The sequence below is a fragment of the Hyla sarda genome, chromosome 4, assembly GCF_029499605.1.
Source record: "Hyla sarda isolate aHylSar1 chromosome 4, aHylSar1.hap1, whole genome shotgun sequence".
NCBI classification, from domain to species: domain Eukaryota; kingdom Metazoa; phylum Chordata; class Amphibia; order Anura; family Hylidae; genus Hyla; species Hyla sarda.
The window spans coordinates 126,288,968-126,311,059 of record NC_079192.1 but is presented as its reverse complement, the minus strand read 5'-3'; the positions used below and the strand labels follow the sequence as shown (position 1 = coordinate 126,311,059).

At 44.5% G+C, this 22,092-nt stretch overlaps 1 protein-coding gene across 15 annotated transcripts in view; it reads left to right on the top strand.

Annotated features, from left to right (window-relative positions):
- LOC130368427 (zinc transporter ZIP1-like) overlaps positions 1–22,092 on the top strand; it is a 108,692-nt gene that overhangs the window by 68,906 nt on the left and 17,694 nt on the right. The window contains exon 1 of one of the 15 annotated variants that reach the window (XM_056572067.1): positions 17,611–17,976. The exons of 12 other annotated variants lie outside the window; for them this stretch is intronic. In XM_056572067.1, the coding sequence (XP_056428042.1) occupies positions 17,868–17,976 (109 nt within the window). In that variant the 5' untranslated portion in view covers positions 17,611–17,867. Of the gene's footprint in view, positions 1–17,610; positions 17,977–18,515; positions 18,635–22,092 lie in introns of those variants that run through there. 2 more of the 15 variants (XM_056572069.1, XM_056572068.1) reach the window with 2 other exon arrangements.

Here is a 22,092-nt window from a genome sequence, read left to right as displayed (position 1 = left end):
GAAGGGGGAAATAAAAATACAAAAAGCCATTTTGTAAGTTTTGGGGGCTTCCCTTTCTATGCAGTGCACTTTTCAGTAAAAAAAAATATAACACATTGGGGGATATTTATCAAAGGATTTAGACTGGTTTTTCCTGTCTAAATTTGTCGCACAGAAAGTCACAGTCTAAATATGTGCGACTTTTTTGCGACTTTTGCTCTAGAGGATTTTTAGAGCATAATGCATTCCAGTCTTTTTTAGACAGAAATGCATTGATGCTGAATTTATCAAAAGCGACAAGTCGCATCATCTGAAAATACGCCGAAATGTCAGACCATGTTGGAGCAGGTTTAAATACAGTCTAAAGCATAGATCACAAAGTCTGTGCGCAGAATTTATCAAGAGCCGTGCGACTTTTGATAAATTAGGCGCACAATAGACCGGCCTAACCCTCTGTAGTTTGGTCTATATTGATGTGGGACATAGACAGCTTTGATAAATATCCCCCATTATCTTTATTCTATAGGTCCATATGATGACAACGATACACAATTTAAATAGGTTTTGTTCTATTTTACTACGTTTTGAAAACTATTTGAATGAAAATCAGTCGGGGAGATTTATCAAAACCTGTCCAGAGGAAAAGTTGCCCAGTTAGCAATAGCAACCAATCAGCTCACTTCTTTCATTTTTAACAAGGCCTCTGCGAAATGAAAGAAGCAATCTGATTGGTTGCTATGGGCAACTGGGCAACTTTTCCTTTGCACGGGATTCAATAAATCTCCCCCAGTGTGCCTAAAGTTGTCCTCTTCTGACCCCTATAGCTATTCTATTTTTCCATATACAGGGATGTATGAGGGCTCACCTCCAGCGCTCCCGCTGTGCCCTTCTCCGGTCCCCAGGTGCAATCCTCTTCCTGAGTAGTGTTGCTCGCGAATATTCGCAATTCGAATTATATGGCCTATGCCGCTCAACACTATTCCTGAGCTTCAGTGTGATGCTTGGGCCCGGGTTCACATTGGGCCCCAGTGTGTCATGCTGCTGATCAGCTGGCCAATATGGGAAATCACTACGGTCAAACTGTACTAATCTCCAGCGCTCCCTGCTCTGCCCGGTTCTGGTCCCGGGACCAGAACCGGGCAGAGCAGGGAGCGCTGGAGGTGAGTACAGTTTTTTTCTCTATAATGTACATAGTATGGGCATTCTTCTAATACCTCGCTGTTTTATCCTCATCCTGTATTATACTCCCAGAGCTGTAATCAATATTCTGCTGGTGGAGTCACTGTGTACATACATTATATTACTTATCCAGTACTGATTCTGAGTTATATTTCATTGTAGTCCAGAGCTGCCATGGATATAAGAGAAGCTGGGGAGCATCACATTAGTCAACTCTGTTTCCTTAGGAGACTATGTAAGTGACCTACTGCTTCCACGGAAAGTAATGTAATGTGACCTTACATTTACTGCAATGGATAGATTTTTTACAATGGGTGCCACCCATAGGACAAAATCTCACTATTTTAGTAAATGCAAGGTCACATTACATTACTTATCCTGTACTGATCCTGTAGATCTTTTATTAAAAAATATAAAACATTACAAAAAGAAAGAACATCACCATAACAATAATACAAACAACATACACCTGTATAATATATACAAAAATGAGTCCATATTAGTCCAAAAATGTCCAACCAAGTATCTTCTGGTCCAGCCTCATTCTCACCAAACACACCGCTATAATAACAACAACTACTAAACTCTCTACAATAATAATAATACTTACAGTAATAATAATAACAACAATAATAACAAAAAACTGGTCCGGTTGCTTTTCCCCACCCAAAATAATAAATATAATAAATATGTGTCAAACCACCAACAAACACCACAAACAGAAAAACAGAATATACAATTTATTTTTATTTTTTTGGCCCTGAGCTGGTCCCGCATCCCATGCCCCCAGTACATGATAACAGACGTCCATGAACCAGTCCAGGATTTTTTTTTTTTTTTTTTTTTTTTTTTTTTTTATAAAAGGTCCCACACAGAAACCCCCCTCCCCCCATCTACCCACCACCCAACCTAACACTAAACCCCAACACAACACAACCCCTAGAAAAAAAACAATATATATACATATATACACATATACATAAATGTACAAACAAAACAAATATATACAAAATAATACAAACTATACAAAACAAACAACAATAAGGCTTTTCAATCACACAATCCCCTAAAGCTCAAGTTCAGTGCCTGCAAGCCCTATATCACCATATATCTACAGCACAAAACAAAAAGACTAATGTGCCAGCATCAGCCCACCACCAGGGGGAGACAACAGGCTAAGGCACTTTAAAGGCAGAGCCCCTCCACAGACAAGAGGCCCTGCCAGCACCCAGCCTCTCGTACTCCAGAGAACGCACCTTCACCAGGTCACCAAGAATGTTCCTAACCACCTCACCCACAGGGAGGATTTTACGCTGCGTCGACACTAAACACCGTGCGTTCCACGTGTAATACCTGACCACTGAGCTGACTAGGAATAAAGTGCACTGGTCCCAGCCTCCAAGGTTTCTGAATGCCCCATAGGCCCATTCCGCATAGGAGAGACTGGCCAGCCGAGGCCAACCAATGGAAGCGCCCACCCTGTTGTAAACCTCTGTGTTAAAGGGACAATGAAGCAGAAAATGCTCCATGCTTTCCAGCATGCCTCCACACTCTTCGCGGGGACATCCCCGGTCATCAGAGCTCCTGCACTTCAGATTGTCTCTCACACACAGTTTCCCGTGGAAGCAGCACCAAGTCAAGTCCAAAAACTTCAAGGGGATCCTGATAGAATTCAAAAGCTCTAAACCCACCTCCAGATCCCGACTTGGGCAGTCCTTGAGCGCCAATGGCCTCTGGAAATGAGAAGACAGGACCCTCTTGTCAAGGAATTTCCTTGACAGAGTCCTAATCTCCCACATCCCCAGACCCCACCGACGAATAACCTTCAGAGCCGGGGTAGCGTAAGCCGGGAGATGCCCGTGTGGTGTGCGAAGATCCTTCACTTGCCCTCCTGTCTCCCATTCCTGGAAGAAAGGCCGAAACCATCCCCTACAGGAGGATACCCACGGAGGAGCCCTCTCTGACCAGAGGTTTGCTATATTGGTCTTAAGAAAGGTATTCTCTAGGAACACCACAGGGTTGACCATACACAACCCCCCTAGTCTCCTCGTACGGTAAGTAACCTCCCTCTTCACTAGGTTCAGTCTATTCCCCCATAACATTTGGAAGAACACACTGTAGACCCGGGTCCAAAGAGGTTCTGGCAACATGCATACACTGCCCAGATATATGAGCAAAGGGAGCAGGAAAGTTTTCATCAGGTTAACCCTTTCCCGGAGGGTCAAAGACCAACCCTTCCACTGATCCACCCTCTGAGCGGCGATCTTAAGCCTGCTGTCCCAGTTTTGTTTGGGGTAATCCCCTTGACCAAATTCGATGCCGAGGACTTTTGCGGATTCCTGGGGCTCTGGAAGGGCGTCCGGGAGATTAAAATCAGGATCTCCCCCTCCCAGCCAGAGACTCTCACACTTATCCTGATTGATCTTGGACCCGGATACCTCCGAGTAGCGGTCCACCTCTGACATCAACCATCTGCCCTCCTCTTGTGAGGAGACAAACACGGTGATATCATCAGCGTACGCTACCACCCTCAGAGCCGAATCCGGCACCGCCAGGTCCATTCTCACCCCCGCCAACGGTCCACAACCAATCCTTCTAAGGAAAGGATCGATTGCAAACACGTACAGCAAAGGGCTCAAAGGACAACCCTGACGGACACCAGACCCAACCTCAAAAGAGCGGCCAATCCAACCATTCACAAGCGGGAAACTCTCTGCCCCTACATACAAGGTCTTAAGCCAATCAACAAACCCCCCCCGGCAGGCCATATCTCAGAAGAACAGACCAGAGGTATTCATGGTTAACCCGATCAAACGCTTTTGCCTGATCCAAGGACAGCAAGTACCCCTTCCAGTGGCCAGCCCTACCCTGCTCCACAGCCTCTCGGACACTGAGCACAGCACTGAATGTACTGCGGCCCGGAACAGAGCAATGCTGAGCCCCCGAAAGGAGCCGGGGTGCAAACTCCACCAACCGGTTAAACAGCACTTTTGCCAGAATCTTTCTGTCTGCATTGAGAAGTGCTATGGGAAGCCAATTCTCAATGTGGGACGGGTCTTTACCCTTTGACAGGATGATCAGCGCTGACCTCCTCATTGACTTTGGCAGAGTGCCCGAGGATAGACACTCATTAAAAACCGCAGTCAAGAGGGGAACCAAAGTGTCCTTAAAGGTCTTATAGAACTCAGATGTTAAGCCATCCGGACCGGGTGACTTCTTGAGGGCAAGCCCATCAATAGCCATCCTGACTTCCTCTTCCCTGATCATCTCTGTCAAAACGTCAAGAGAGGGGTCTACTCCTGGTTCAGGGATGGTTTCAGCCAAGAAAGCTGACACCTTATCTCGATCTAGATCCTTCCTTCCCAAGAGGTGCGAGTAGAAGGATCTGACGAGCTCCAGGATCCCTGATTTGGACCTTTTCAAGGATCCCGTACTATCAATCAGTCCTGAGACTATTTTACTATTCACTGACATCTTGCAGTTTCTGTAAGGGTCGGGCGAGCGGTACTTCCCGTAATCCCTCTCAAAAACCAAAGATGCGTGCCTATCGTACTGGCACTTCATCAGCAAGGACTTCACTCTGGAGATATCCTCTCGGCTACCTCCAGTCGAGACAAGGTTCTCAAGTTTCTTCCTTAGGCCCTGGTACAAGCGGTACCTATTTAGGCTTCTGAGGCCCGAGAGCTGGCGGAAGAATCTCGCAACCCTTTCCTTGAAGATCTCCCACCACTCTGACTTACTGTTACAAAGGCCCAGCAATGGTACCTGGCTCTGAAGAAAATCCTCAAAGGACTGTCTTATCTCCGCTTCTTCCAAGAGAGACGAATTCAGCTTCCAATAGCCTCTGCCCATCCGGGGGGTCTCTGTGACATTCAGAGAAAACAAAATTAAACAGTGATCGGAGAACTCCACCTCGACAACAGACACTGCTGAAGAGACGGCTTCCTCCTTTAAATAAAACCTGTCTATCCTAGACCTACAACTACCCCTATGATAGGTGAATCCCGCGTGGCCTGGGGTGTGCCGGATGTGGACATCCACCAGGCGAGCCTCACTCGCTATGCTATTAAGGGCGACGCTATCATAAGTCAGCTTGTCTCTGGCACCTCCCCTGTCTTGGGGCCTCGTGACAGCATTAAAGTCCCCTCCAAAGACCACCTGCCGACTTGTAAAAAGATAGGGCTTGATCCTCATAAAGAGGCACTTCCGGTCCCACTTAGACTGTGGGCCGTAGATGTTAATAAGGCGAAGTTCTTGTCCCCTCATGAGGACATCTAAGATCAGGCACCTCCCCATTTCTAACTCGATAACCCGTCGTCATTCTACCGCTGCGGTAAAAAGGACCGCCACTCCGCTATACGGCTCGGCCCCAAGAGACCAGTAGGAGGGCCCATTCCTCCACTCTCTTTTAGCCTTGTAGATAGATGACATATCTGTTAGCCTGGTCTCCTGCAAAAATAAAATATCAGCATTAATATGGGCAAAAAAATCATAGGCCGCAAATCGAGCCGTATCTGACTTTATGCTGGCAACATTAATAGATGCCAGAGTCAACGGAGAGGGTGCCGCCATCAAGGGTGATTGAGTTAGACAGCTTTCTTTTTCCCACTCCCCTTCTCACCCTCCACATCAGAAGAACTCTTCACCCTCTTTAGAGAAATAGAAGTGTCCATCTCACCAGACGTCGTTTTACTTTCCTCGTCTCCGGATTCTAGGCCAGTCCCTTCCCCCGAGGACATAACCTCCCCAGGGGAAGAGGACTCGGCGCCCCCTGGAAGCCCCTCTGCCACCTCCCCCTCATCCTCCCCTTCCAAAGAAGAGGAGGAGATGTCCCTGAGGGGTCGGAATCGATTGGAAAGGCCAACCAGAGGGGAGTCAGTTTTGCCTTCCTTTGGCACCTGGACCAGGGTGGGAGAAGATCTCAAATCTCCCTTTTTTTTTTTACTTGTACCCCGCTTTCGTGTCTCCTTCTGCCATCCCATATCATCCTCCTCCACGCTATCTGAGGAGATGGCACCTTCCTCATTCTGGATCCTCCTGACCTCCTCATTCAGCTCGCCATCCCTCAGGGTCTCAGCAGCAAGGTTGGCCTCTGGGACAGAATGAGAGGTCGTCCCAGTAACCCGGGCTTTCCCCATCACCCTATCCCTTTGGCGTTTATCAAGACGTCTTAGTTGGGCTGGTGTCTTTCTCTTGCTGTTCCTCACTGACCCCTCAGTTCCTCCACCCCTGCTAGTCCCCTCCCCAGCAGATTCCGGCTCGTGATCTTCACCCGCTGGGGACAAGACCGCATTAGCGAAAGAACGAGGGTAACGACTGAATGGGTGACCTAAGTCACCACACAGGTAACACCTAATCTCTGCACAAGATGCGGCAAGATGGCCTACACCCCCACACAAGGCACATTTCTGCACCGTACAGTTTGCACTGAAGTGTGTGGGGTCACCACATCTGTGACAGAGCTTCGGCTGACCCCGGTAGAAAATCTGGATACGATCCCTGCCGAGAAAGGCAGAGGATGGAGTATGGGTAACTGTATTTCCTGAACGCTTAAGTTTTACCAAAAACGTCCAGGCTCCTGACCAGATGCCAAACTCGTCCCTGTTCTTCTGCGGGACCCCCATTACCTCGCCATACCGTCCTAACCAGGTGATAATGTCAACACAAGAGAGTGATTCGTTACGGGTCAAAACGGTCACTCTCTTGATTTCATTTTGACGAGACAATGCCTGTACGGCAAAGTCTCGCCAGCCGGGCTCGTTCTTTACCAATTCATAATTCGACCAGAAAAGCTCAAGCCCCTCTGGCCGAACAAAACTGATATTGAATTCAGGAGCACCGTAGGGATGTATCAAGGCAAAGATATCAACTGCCTTGAAGCCCATCTTTAGCAAGAGCTCAACCACTTTGGTCCTTGAAGGACACATATCTTCGCCCTGCCACCGAAGACGGACCACATTCCTACGGTTACTACCTGCCCCGGCTGTTGGGAGGGACCACACAGTATCGCCCCCTCTTTCCTCTCGGAAGGCAGAGAGACCGTGTCTCTCTATCCAGAAGGACAGATCAACTGCTCTACCCTCTACATTAATCGACCTTTCCCCCTTTTTCAGAGCTTCCAGGAGACGTCGCTGCAATAAACCGTCCCTAGAGTCAGGAGACGAGGAAAGTATTCTACTTCCCCCAGCAGTGACATTGGCATAACTCCTATGATCTGTCACCACTGGGGGGGCAACCGGACCAGACCCTACACCTACACCACTTCTAATGACAACATCCCCACCACCCTCAATAACAACATTAGCACTTCCCCCAACAACATTGTTTCCAATAGCCTCATCTGTAGTCCCATCACCACCCCTAATTTCAGCAACAGCAAAATCACCTTCTCCAATAACATTAACCTCCATCCGCTCCCCAGTCATACACCCCGCACCCCCATTTACCTTCTCATTCACACTGGCTGGACCAGAAATAGCAAATCCGGGAAACGAGGATGATGATGATGATGTTTTTTCCTGTTTTGCCTCAGCATCACGGGGCACTGGGGCTGGGACAACCTCCGCTGGCCCTTTAAGGGACCGGGCAGCATGCTTGCCCGGTCTAGAGGAGGCCCCAGCCCTGTTCTTATTAGTGCCCTCCGCCTCATCAGCATCATCTCCAGTCTTTTCATGGCGCCGCTGATCAATGGGAACAGCGGCACCAATGCAAAACAAACGTTTTTCTTCACTTTTGGGAGTGTCTGTTATGCCCTTTACTACCTCCGGCACTGAGTCACCCCCCTCTCCCACAGGGGAGCGAACTACAGCACCGGAGTCTGCCTCTCTGCCCACCGCTGGGCCGCCCTCACTGTACGGCCTTGCGGCCGATGCCTTCTCTGCTCCATCCCTGCTACTGCAAACAGGCATGGAGCTCTGCGCCCTTTCAGTATTTGTACTCTCCCCGCACCTTTGCACCGAGTCCACCACAGAACACGGGCTGGGCTGGGTAACGGGGCTTGCACAATGAGCTGACCCTGCGGCCGACTCAGGGTATACAGGGAGGGGGGTGTAGATGTAACTCACCACTTCTTGCTGCTTTGGCTTGGTCTTTTTCTTCTTACCCCCAGGTGCCTCATTTGGGAGCTCATCTCCAAACACCAGGTTCTGAGGACACACTGGGGATTCCAGCATACGAATCTGGGCCATTAGCGCCCCTCCCTGGTAGCTGCTGTCACTGTCCTCTCCTGAGTCGGCAGGTGATAATGCTGGCTGCTGTGCAGGGGGCCCACTGTACGGGGCCTGCTGCTGTTGCCGCAGGCCACCAGGTGGATCTGGCTGTTGTTCTTCCTCCATCTCCTCCACATCATCCACCTGGCTCTCAGGTTGCAGCCCCATCAACCTTTTATTTTTTTCTTCTTCTGTCACCCTGAAGCGCTCCTCATTTTCCAATTTTTCTTTAAATGGCCCACTCTTCTCCAGTAATTCTGCTCTCCTCTCCTCCAAAACTTGCATGTCAGCCATAAGTCTTTTCATCTCTGACTGGATCTCAGTTTTTTTCCGTTTAGGACTAACCTTGGCTCTGGCACTGGCACACCGCAGTTCCTCTCGGAGCCTCCTGATGGCCTTACAGGCGTCTTCATACTCACGGAGGTGACTTTTTACCCGGGAGGTATAGGTGGAAATAGACTCCCGGGTCCTCAGCACTCCCCAGCCTTCCTCACTGAGGTCGGCTTCACCTCCATGAGTACTCTGCCTTCTTCCGGACGAACCCAGCTTTCCACTGGCAGCACCCAGCTTTCCCAAGGAGGATCCCACCTTGGAGTTTTTCGCCTCTGTGGGGGGAGTTGGAGCAGCATTGCTGCGACTCCTGGTGGAACGCCTCACCCCCAAATCCTCCGATGTTCCGGCCGCTTGCTGGCTTCTACTGCTCCCCTGCGGCCTATTCCGAGGAGCAGAAGCCTGGGCCTCGCCTACCTCACTCATGCCTGGAAACCCACTCCCTCCCTGGGGAGGAGGAAGCAGGCCCCAGGTGGAACAGGTGGAAATCCCTGGAGCTCAGGAGACACAGCAGACACACACAGCACAGCTGAAGCACGACCACACCCGCAACTAATTGGTCAGCACTCCAGAGCTGTACTCACTATTCTGCTGGTGAGGTTACTGTGTACATACATTACATTACTGATCCTGTACTGATCCCGAGTGTGTGTGGGATGGGGGTGGGGGACCGGGGGGACCAAAAAAAATTGCTTGCCCAGGGTCCAAGACGGCCCTGTCCATTATACATACACTGTACAGCAATCATACATCCATTATACATACACTGTACAGCAATCATACATCCATTATACATACACTGTACAGCAATCATACCTCCATTATACATACACTGTACAGCAATCATACCTCCATTATACATACACTGTACAGCAATCATACATCCATTATACATACACTGTACAGCAATCATACATCCATTATACATACACTGTACAGCAATCATACATCCATTATACATACACTGTACAGCAATCATACATCCATTATACATACACTGTACAGCAATCATACATCCATTATACATACACTGTACAGCAATCATACCTCCATTATACATACACTGTACAGCAATCATACCTCCATTATACATACACTGTACAGCAATCATACATCCATTATACATACACTGTACAGCAATCATACCTCCATTATACATACACTGTACAGCAATCATACCTCCATTATACATACACTGTACAACAATCATACCTCCATTATACTTACACTGTACAGCAATCATACATTCATTATACATACACTGTACAGCAGTCATACATCCATTATATATACACTGTACAGCAATCATACATCCATTATACATACACTGTACAGCAATCATACATCCATTATACATACATTTACAGCAATCATACATCCATTATACATACACTGTACAGCAATCATACATCCATTATACATACATTTACAGCAATCATACATCCATTATACATACATTTACAGCAATCATACATCCATTATACATACATTTACAGCAATCATACATCCATTATACATACACTGTACAGCAATCATACATCCATTATACATACACTGTACAGCAAGCATACCACCATTATACATACACTGTACAGCAATCATACATCCATTATACATACACTGTACAGCAATCATACATCCATTATACATACACTGTACAGCAATCATACATCCATTAAACATACACTGTACAGCAAGCATACCACCATTATACATACACTGTACAGCAATCATACATCCATTATACATACACTGTACAGCAATCATACATCCATTATACATACACTGTACAGCAATCATACATCCATTATACATACACTGTACAGCAAGCATACCACCATTATACATACACTGTACAGCAATCATACCTCCATTATACATACACTGTACAGCAATCATACCTCCATTATACATACACTGTACAGCAATCATACATTCATTATACATACACTGTACAGCAAGCATACCTCCATTATACATACACTGTACAGCAATCATACCTCCATTATACATACACTGTACAGCAATCATACCTCCATTATACATACACTGTACAGCAATCATACCTCCATTATACATACACTGTACAGCAATCATACATCCATTATACATACACTGTACAGCAATCATACCTCCATTATACTTACACTGTACAGCAATCATACATCCATTATACATACACTGTACAGCAATCATACATCCATTATACATACACTGTACAGCAATCATACCTCCATTATACATACACTGTACAGCAATCATACATCCATTATACATACACTGTACAGCAATCATACCTCCATTATACATACACTGTACAGCAATCATACATCCATTATACATACACTGTACAGCAATCATACCTCTATTATACTTACACTGTACAGCAATCATACATTCATTATACATACACTGTACAGCAATCATACCTCCATTATACTTACACTGTACAGCAATCATACCTCCATTATACTTACACTGTACAGCAATCATACATCCATTATACATACACTGTACAAGAATCATACCTCCATTATACATACACTGTCTGTGACTGTACAGCAATCATACCTCCATTATACTTACACTGTACAGCAATCATACATTCATTATACATACACTGTACAGCAATCATACCTCCATTATACTTACACTGTACAGCAATCATACATTCATTATACATACACTGTACAGCAATCATACCTCCATTATACTTACACTGTACAGCAATCATACATTCATTATACATACACTGTACAGCAGTCATACATCCATTATACATACACTGTACAGCAATCATACATCCATTATACATACACTGTACAGCAATCATACATCCATTATACATACACTGTACAGCAATCATACATCCATTATACATACATTTACAGCAATCATACATCCATTATACATACACTGTACAGCAATCATACATCCATTATACATACATTTACAGCAATCATACATCCATTATACATACATTTACAGCAATCATACATCCATTATACATACATTTACAGCAATCATACATCCATTATACATACACTGTACAGCAATCATACATCCATTATACATACACTGTACAGCAAGCATACCACCATTATACATACACTGTACAGCAATCATACCTCCATTATACATACACTGTACAGCAATCATACCTCCATTATACATACACTGTACAGCAATCATACATTCATTATACATACACTGTACAGCAAGCATACCTCCATTATACATACACTGTACAGCAATCATACCTCCATTATACATACACTGTACAGCAATCATACCTCCATTATACATACACTGTACAGCAATCATACCTCCATTATACATACACTGTACAGCAATCATACATCCATTATACATACACTGTACAGCAATCATACCTCCATTATACTTACACTGTACAGCAATCATACATCCATTATACATACACTGTACAGCAATCATAGATCCATTATACATACACTGTACAGCAATCATACCTCCATTATACATACACTGTACAGCAATCATACATCCATTATACATACACTGTACAGCAATCATACCTCCATTATACATACACTGTACAGCAATCATACATCCATTATACATACACTGTACAGCAATCATACCTCTATTATACTTACACTGTACAGCAATCATACATTCATTATACATACACTGTACAGCAATCATACCTCCATTATACTTACACTGTACAGCAATCATACCTCCATTATACTTACACTGTACAGCAATCATACATCCATTATACATACACTGTACAACAATCATACCTCCATTATACAAACACTGTCTGTGACTGTACAGCAATCATACCTCCATTATACTTACACTGTACAGCAATCATACATTCATTATACATACACTGTACAGCAATCATACCTCCATTATACTTACACTGTACAGCAATCATACATTCATTATACATACACTGTACAGCAATCATACCTCCATTATACTTACACTGTACAGCAATCATACCTCCATTATACATACACTGTACAGCAATCATACCTCCATTATACATACACTGTCTGTGACTGTACAGCAATCATACATCCAATCCATTATTAATGGATTGGATGTATGATTGCTGTACAGTCACAGTGTATGTCTGTGACTGTACAGCAATCATACATCCAATCCATTATTAATGGATTGGATGTATGATTGCTGTACAGTCACAGTGTATGTATAATGGAGGTATGATTGCTGTACAGTGTATGTATAATGGAGCCTCCAATCCCAAAAAAATCCTCCAATCCAAAAAAAAGTTTTAATAAAGTTTTTCATTTTGTTTGTATTGATATTTATGAGTGTAGGTATGTTTATGTATGTGTGCATGCAAGCAAGAGTGTGTGTGTATATATATCACACACACGCGTGCGCTGCGTGAGTTTGTGCTTTAGGGTGCACACCCTAATGCAATAGGCTGCGCACGCCTATGCTCAGAAGCAGGGGTACACCACTGAACGCAACTAGTTTCACGTCACATGTGGATGCTTCTTCAGGCCAAGATGTATGCCTACCACATAAGATAAAGAGACTCACAAGAACGATGAAAGGTCACTTCTTTCGTTTGACCCGAGAGGATCTGTTGTATTCAGCTTAAAGGGGAACTCCAGTGGAAAACTTATTTTTTGTTTAAATCAACTGGTGCCAGAAAGTTAAACAGATCTGTATATTACTTCTATTTAAACATTTTAATCCTTCCAGTACTCATCAGCTGCTGCATGCTCCAGAGAAAGTTCTTTACTTTTTGAATTTCTTTTCAGTCTGACCACAGTGCTCTCTGCCGACACCTCTGTCTAAGTCAGGAACTGTCCAAAGCAGGAACAAATCCCAATACCAAACCTCTCCTGCCCTGGACAGTTCCTGACATGGACAGAGGTGTCAGCAGAGAGCACTGTTGTCAGACAGAAAGAGATTCAAAAAGAAAAGAACTTCCTCTTTCTGGCACCAGCCAGTTGAACATTTTTTATTCTCTCTAGTCCGGCGAACTTTAGGCCCATTTAATGTGTGTATATATATATATATATATATATATATATATATATATATATATATATATACAGTGGTCCCTCAACATACGATGGTAATCCGTACCAAACGGACCATCGTTTGTTGAAACCATCGTTTGTTGAGGGATCTGTGCAATGTAAAGTATAGGACAGTGTTCTACAACCTGCAGACCTCCAGATGTTGCAAAATACAACACCCAGCATGCCTGGACAGCCGTTGGCTGTCCGGGCATGCTGGCTGTTGTAGTTTTGCGACATCTGGAGGTCCGCAGGTTGTAGACAACTGTTAGAGAAAGTTGTCACCGCTCCCCGTCCATCGCTGTCGCCGTCCATCGCTGTCGCCGCATCCCCGCGGTGTGCCCAACGTTCCGGCAAGGACTCTTCTTCCCCGGCAACCGCGCTCTCCGTCACCGTCATCACGTCGCTACGCACGCTGCTCCTATTGGATGACGGGATGGCGTGCGCAGCGACGTGATGACATCGATGGAGAGCGCCGATGATCTACAGGATCCCAAAGAGGACGCGCCGGAGCCCCGAGGACAGTTTAGTGACCATCACCGGAGCTCACGGGGCACCGTAAACGGCTATCCGGTGGCAGCTGAGGCAGTCAGTGCTGCCGGATAGCCGTTTATGCGATGGCCCCGACATAAAAAAGTATCGTATGTTGATGCTGCCTTCAACATGCGACGGCCTCTGAGAGGCCATCGCATGTTGAAATTATCGTATGTCGGGGCCATCGTTGGTCGAGGGGTCACTATATATATATATATATATATATATATATATGTAGTCTATATGTAGTATATATATATATATATATATATATATATATATATATATATATATATGTAGTCATGGCCGTAAATGTTGGCACCCCTAAAATTTTTCAAGAAAATGAAGTATTTCTCACAGAAAAGGATTGCAGTTACACATTTTGCTAGACACACGTTTATTCCCTTTGTGTGTATTGGAACTAAACCAAAAAAGGGAGGAAAAAAAGCAAATTGAACATAATGTCACACCAAACTCCAAAAATGTCTTGGACAAAATTATTGGCACCTTTAACTTAATATTTGGTTGCACACCCTTTGGAAAAAAATAACTGAAATCAGTCGCATCCAATAACCATCAATAAGCTTCTTACACCTCTCAGACGGAATGTTGGCCCACTCTTCCTTTGCAAACTGCTCCAGTTCTCTCTTATTGGAAGGGCGCCTTTTCCCAACAGCAATTTTAAGATCTTTCCACAGGTGTTCAATGGGATTTAGATCTGGACTCATTGCTGGCCACTTCAGAACTCTCCAGCGCTTTGTTGATATTCATTTCTGGGTGCTTTTTGACGTATGTTTGGGGTCATTGTCCTGCTGGAAGACCCAGATCTCAGACACAAATTCAGCTTTCTGACACTGGGCTGTACAGTGCGACCCAAAATCCATTGGTAATCCTCAGATTTTCATAATGCCTTGCACACATTCAAGCAACCCCAAAACATCATAGAACCTCCACCATATTTCAATGTAGGTACTGTGTTCTTTTCTTTGTAGGCCTCATTCCATTTTCTGTAAACAGTAGAATTATGTGCTTTACCAAAAAGCTCTATCTTGTTCTCATCTGTCCACAAGACATTTTCCCAGATGGATTTTGGCTTACTCAAGTTCATTTTGGCAAAATGTAGTCTTGCTTTTTTATGTCTCTGTGTCAGCAGTGGAGTCCTCCTGGGTCCTGCCATAGCGTTTCATTTCATTTAAATGTCAACAGATAGTTCACGCTGACACTGATGCTCCCTGAGCCTGCAGGACAGCTTGAATATCTTTGGAACTTGTTTGGGGCTGCTTATCCACCATCCGGACTATCCTGCTTTGACACCTTTCAGCAATTTTTCACTTCCATCCATGCCCAGAGAGATTAGCTACAGTGCCATGGGTTGCAAACTTTTTGATAATGTTGCGCACTGTTGACAAAGACAAATCTAGATCTCTGGAGATGGACTTGTAACCTTCAGATTGTTGATATTTTTCCACAATTTTGGTTCTCAAGTCCTCAGACAGTTCTCATTTCCTCTTTCTGTTGTCCATGCTTAGTGTGGCACACACTAACACATAATGTAAAGACTAAGTGCACTTCTCTCCTTTTTATCTGCTTTCAGGTGTGATTTTTATATTGCCCACACCTGTTACTTGCCCCAGGTGAATTTAAAGGAGCATCACATGCTTGAAACATTTTTATTTTTCCACAATTTTGAAAAGGTGCCAATCATTTTGTCCAGCACATTTTTGGAGTTTGGGGTGACATTATGTCCAATTAGCTTTTTTTACTCCCAATACACACAAAGGGAATAAACATGTGTATAGCAAAATAGGTGTTACTGCAATCCTTTTCTGTGAGAAATACTTAATTTTCTTGAAAGATTTCAGGGGTGCCAACTTTTACGGCTGTGTCTGTGTCTATATATATATATATATATATATATATATATATATATGTAGTTTATGTTTTATTGCACAGCGATAGATTGTTTATTTGTCACTATAATGATTTTCTGCTGTGTATATAAGTATTCTTACCACCTGAGTTTGGCATACACCTTGGCTGGAAGAAGTGTCCGCATATGACGTGAAACTAGTTGCGTTCAGTGGTGTGCCCCTCATTCCCCCCCCCCCCCCCCCCATCTGAGAGAGGCTGCTCCCGCTCCCCGCTATGAAATGATATAATTCCTGTATTGCTGCGTATCTTTGAATAATCATAGCGCTGGGATTTCAAGAAACTCGGGTGAGTGCGACTTTTCTTATCCCACTACTTTGAAAAATAAAAATGCAATGAGCCTTAGAATGTGAGTAGGAAAAAAAAAACGTGAACCAGAAATCAAAATTTGCTGGGTCATGAAAGGGTTAAAGGAGAGTTTAAACCAAAAATAACTTATCCCCTATGCACAGGATAGGAGATAGGTAGCTGATCAAGGGGGTCCAATCTCTGTTACCCCGTGATCTTCCGAAGGGGACCTGGCGTTTAGTGAGGAGCTGCTGATGGCACACACTCCATTCATTTCTATGGAAGAGCTGAAAAGACCCCAGTACAGCACTCAAACATTTCAGCACTCCAGAGAGAGCCGGGGTTCCTGTCCCAGATATCGTGTTGGTCCCCTTGGAGATAAGTTAACTTTTGCTGGTATACTCCTTTAAAACATAGTCCACACGACTTACAACAGGCCTGATGCGTTTTAGTCATAGAATTAGTCAGTAACTGGCACTGGTATTATTGTGTGCCATGCAGCCGGTGACGTGTGCAGATGTGTGATTATCACTCTACAACAGTGTTTCCCAACCAGTGTGCCTCCAGCTGTTGCAAAACTACAACTCTCAGCATGCCTGGACAGCTTTTCTGTGTTTCCCAACCAGTGTGCCTCCGGCTGTTGCAAAACTACAACTCCCAGCATGCCCGGACAGCCAAAGGCTGTCCGGGCATGCTGGGAGTTGTAGTTTTGCATGCTGGGAGTTGTAGTTTTGCAACAGCTGGAGACACATTGGTTGGGAAACACTGCTTTACAATACAGTAGAACACACTAGTATCTCGCAGGCTGTATGAGCCCACTGTATAAGCTGTAGGGCCCATACCAGCACATAATAAAGGGATTTCTGTTCTAACAAGACCCCATGATATCCCCGTAGGCTCCCGTCCCACGCGCCACCTCCCCCATGCACCAGCATACAGTCACAGCGCCCTCTACTGATCTCTGTTTACAGGCTGCCACATCACCCTTAGCACCTATGCCTACCCATGCCCCGCCCCGCATCGACCAAGCCCCGCCCTCTTCCAGGCCCCTACCGCTTGGCTCCGCCCACATATCCCCCAACGCGCTCAGACCAATGACGAGGGGGCGGAGCCAGGTTAGAACACCGGTCAGTCACGTGGGAATGTCTCGTAAATCCCCTAGTGAGCAGTGTGGGAGCGGGACTCGGTTATTCCCGGCATGTGTCGGTGTCACCCGCGGACGTGTGGAGTCAGAATTTAGTCACACTGCCCCCTATACTTTACAGTACATATACATTCACATATATAGGCGCTAGCTGCGGAGTGTTTAGCGGAGCCCTGTCTACCTCTTTGGGAACTCCTGTGGTCAGGATAATAAGACAGCAGCATGGAGTACTTGCTGCAGGTGAAGCTGGGCTGTCTGTTCGGGCTGCTGTTGCTCACCCTCTTCTTTGGATTGGTACCGTCCAGGATGAAGTGTTTCCAAACTGGGAGAGGTGAGTCACTTGACTATTGGAGGGGTGGTTGCTGGTTTGTTCTAGATGGGACGTACTGTTCAAGGCACAGACCTATCTGCTGCTCTCCACTCCTGTACCTTTTATGTATGTTAAAAAAATATATCTAAATATCTATCTATATAATGTGCGTTTACTTCATTTATTCATAACTACTTCAGGTACATTACAGGCTCATATAATTACACATGATCGAGAGCACTCTGCGTCACGTGAGGCTCGTCATGTGACCAGAGAAGCCGCACAGATTCTGTTCCCCCTTTTGGTGACAGAAATTGCTCAGTTTATTTTTAGGGACTGGACTCCTCTCTATGGGGGAAATTTATCAAGACCTGTGCAGAGGAAAAGTAGCCCAGTTGCCCATAGCAACCAATCAGATCGTGTCTTTCATTTTTAGCAAGGCCTCTGTAAAATGAAAGAAGCGATCTGATTGGTTGCTATGGGCAACTGAGCAACTTTTCCTTTGCACAGGTTTTGAGAAATCTCCCCCTATATGAGGGACCACACTGGTGATTATAGGGACTGGACTCTTCTATATGAGGGACCACACTGGTGATTATAGGGACTGGAATCTTCTATATGAGGGACCACACTGGTTATTGTAGGGACTGGACTCTTCTCTATAGGAGGGATCACACTGGTGAGTGTAGGGACTGGACTCTTCTCTATAGGAGGGACCACACTGGTTATTGTAGGGACTGGACTCTTCTCTATAGGAGGGATCACACTGGTGATTGTAGGGACTGGACTCTTCTCTATAGGAGGGACCACACTGGAGATTATTCCTAGAGAATCAATGTCACGGAAGTAAAGTGTGTATCAGCCCAGCCCTCTAATTGTGGTGTCTGTGCACACGGCAGAGGTGCCGTGTGTCACATGGGGGCAGAGTTGTGACATCACGATACTCCGACCCCGTGGTCCTAACACTTGGAACCTCCAGCGCTGCGGAGAGCTCACAATTGTGGGTGCGGAATGAGAGATTGCGGGAGTCCCCAGCGGCGGGACCCCCGCAATCAGACATCTTATCCTTTTGGATATGGAATAAGATGTCTTAGGGCCGGATTACCCTAAGGACCAAGCCCATTTTCACCTTAAGGACCAGGCCAATTTTATTTTTGCGTTTTCTTTTTTTCCTCCTCGCCTTCTAAAATCCATAACTCTTTTATATTTCCATCTACTGACCCATATAAGGGTTTGTTTTTTGCGTGACCAATCATACTTTGTAATGAAACCTCTCATTTTACCATAAAATGTACGCCAACCCCCCCCTCCCCCCCAAAAAAAAAAACTTTTTAGGGAGGAAATTTTGGAGGGTTTTGTTTTCACACTATACACTTTACGGTAAAAATGACGTGTTCTTTATTCTGTGGGTCAATACAATTAAAATTATATCCATGGCTAGATACTTTAATATTTTTGTACCGCTTAAAAAAAAAATCTAAAACTTTTTGTGCAAAATCAGTAATCTAAAATCGCCCTAATTTGACCACCTATAACTTTTTCATTTTTCCGTATATAGGGCGATATGAGGGCTAATTTTTTGTGCCGTCATCTGTACTTTTTATCGATACCACATTTGCATATATAAAACTTTTAGATAATTTTTTATTACATTTTTTTTTTTTTTTTTTAATAAAATGTGAAAAAAAAAGCAGCATTTTTGGACTTTTTTCTTTTTTTACGTTTACGCCATTCACTGTACGGGATCATTAACATTTTGATAGTTTGGACTTTGGACGTGGCTATACCAAATATGTTTATTTAAAAAAATGATGCTTTTTGGGGGTAAAATGGGAAAAAACGGACAGTTTAAATTTTTATTGGGGGGGATTTTTCACTTCTTTTATTTTTTTTATTTGTACATTTTTCTACTTTTTTTTTTTATTACTTATTTCCCCATAGGGTACTATCTTTCGCAATCATTTCATTGCTAATACTTTTCAGTGCTATGTATAGGACATAGCACTGATCAGTATTATCGGTGATCTTCTGCTCTGGTCTGTTCGATCTCAGACCAGAGCAGAAGACCCCGGGAGACGGCCAGAGCAAGGTGAGGGCACCTCCGGCCGCCATGCTGGATGATCGGATCACTGCGGCAGTGCTGCGGGCGATCCGATCATCCATTCAAAGTACCGCACTGTCGCAGATACCGTGATCTGTATTGATCACGGCATCTGAGGGGTTAATGGATGACATCCGCTGCTAGCAGCTGGAACCTGCTGTGTATGACTCGAGCACCGTTCTGATGCTCGCGGTCATACACAGGGCGTAAATGTACGTCCCGGTGCGGGAAGTCCTGCCAAACCAGGACGTACATTTACGTCCGTGGTCGTTAAGGGGTTAAGAGCTGGGAGTACCCTATTAAATTCCAACAAATCATACTGTCGTGATGCCCCCGACACTTTTGATTGATGTATAGCACCTATAGAAATGGATGAAGTAATGACAATATTAGTATTATTATTTTATATACAATAGAAATAGAGACCAAAGATAGAAAGTGCTTAATTTATACAATGGTCCATCATGTTTAATAAATAGGGTAGAATACATATAGCAGGTGAACTAGCCACTGGCCAATTGCTTAGTACTCCGGTGGAATTATTATAATTTTTTTATACATTTTTAACAATTTTCCAATGAAATATAAAATATATATCACTGTATGTAAAAAAAAATAAATAGGGGATTCAGACATAGTATATGACCGAAAATTACACATTATAGCTGACCAGTGAAAATATAGATCCAGATCAGTGGTAAATTTAACAAACAATTACGATGGTAATTCGTTCCAAACGAACCATCATATGTTGAGGGAACCGTGCAGTGTAAAGTATAGGAAGTTATACTCACCTGTCCCCGCCGCCCCAGACCGTCTCCGCTGCCCAGGATATCGCCCTCCATCGCTGTTGCCGCATCCCCGAGGTGTCCCCGCCGCTCCGGACCGTTTCTGCTGGCTGGGATTGTCGCTATTCATCACCGTTATCACGTCGCTATGCACGCCACTCCTATTGGATGGCGGAACGGCATGCGCGGCGACGTGATGACAACGGAGAGCGATGGCGATGCAGCGGAGCCTGAAGAGTACGGTCCGGATCTTCGCGGACAGGTGAGTGACCATCACCGGACCACACGGGGCACCTTAAACGGCTATCCAGTGGCAGCTGAAGCAGTCTGCGCTGCCGGATAGCTGTTTATGCGATGGCCCCGACATACAAAAGCATTGTATGTTGATGCTGCCTTCAACATGCGATGGCCTCTGAGAGGCCATCGTATGTTGAAATTATCGTATGTCGGGGCCATCGTAGGTCGGGGGGGTCACTGTAATGGTAGATAATCTATAAATAGCACACTATAACTAAGTCTTGACATAGTAGTTCAAAGTCAGTAACCAGTGACAAATAAATATAAGGTGAAATGAATAACCGTAATGAAGAAGATATGACACGGTCAAAATAAATATAGCAACATTGAAAAAAATAGAAAGGGAGAGTAAAAAACTAGGTCCACATGGCCATCCCTACAACTATAAGAGATGAATCAAAAATTAGACGTTACATCAAAGATCTCCCACATCTGTCAAATTTTATAAAATTTAGGTAAAGTATAATCTGTAGTGGCGGCGAGATACTCCATTCGCCTAATCTCTCATATTCTATCCAACAGTGCATTAACTGGTGGGGGTTTGGTGTTTTTCCACCAGCATGCAATCATGCATTTAGCAGCTGTTAATATATGTAATAGAAGTCTGGCTTGGGTTTTAGTGAGTTCTTAAAGGGGTGGAAAACTTTTTATTTTTCTTTTTTTAATCAACTGGTGCCAGAAAGTTAAACAGATTTGTAAATTACTTCTATTAAAAAATCTTAATCCTCCCAGTACTTATTAGCTGCTGAATACTACAGAGAAAATTCTTTTTGGAACACAGCTCTCTGCTGACATCATGACCACAGTGCTCGCTGCTGACACCTCTGTCCATTTTAAGAATTGTCCAGAGTAGGAGAAAATACCCTTAGAAAACATATGCTGCTATGGACAGAGATGTCAGTAGAGAGCACTGTGGTCATGATGTCAGCAGACAGCTCTGTGTTCCAAAAA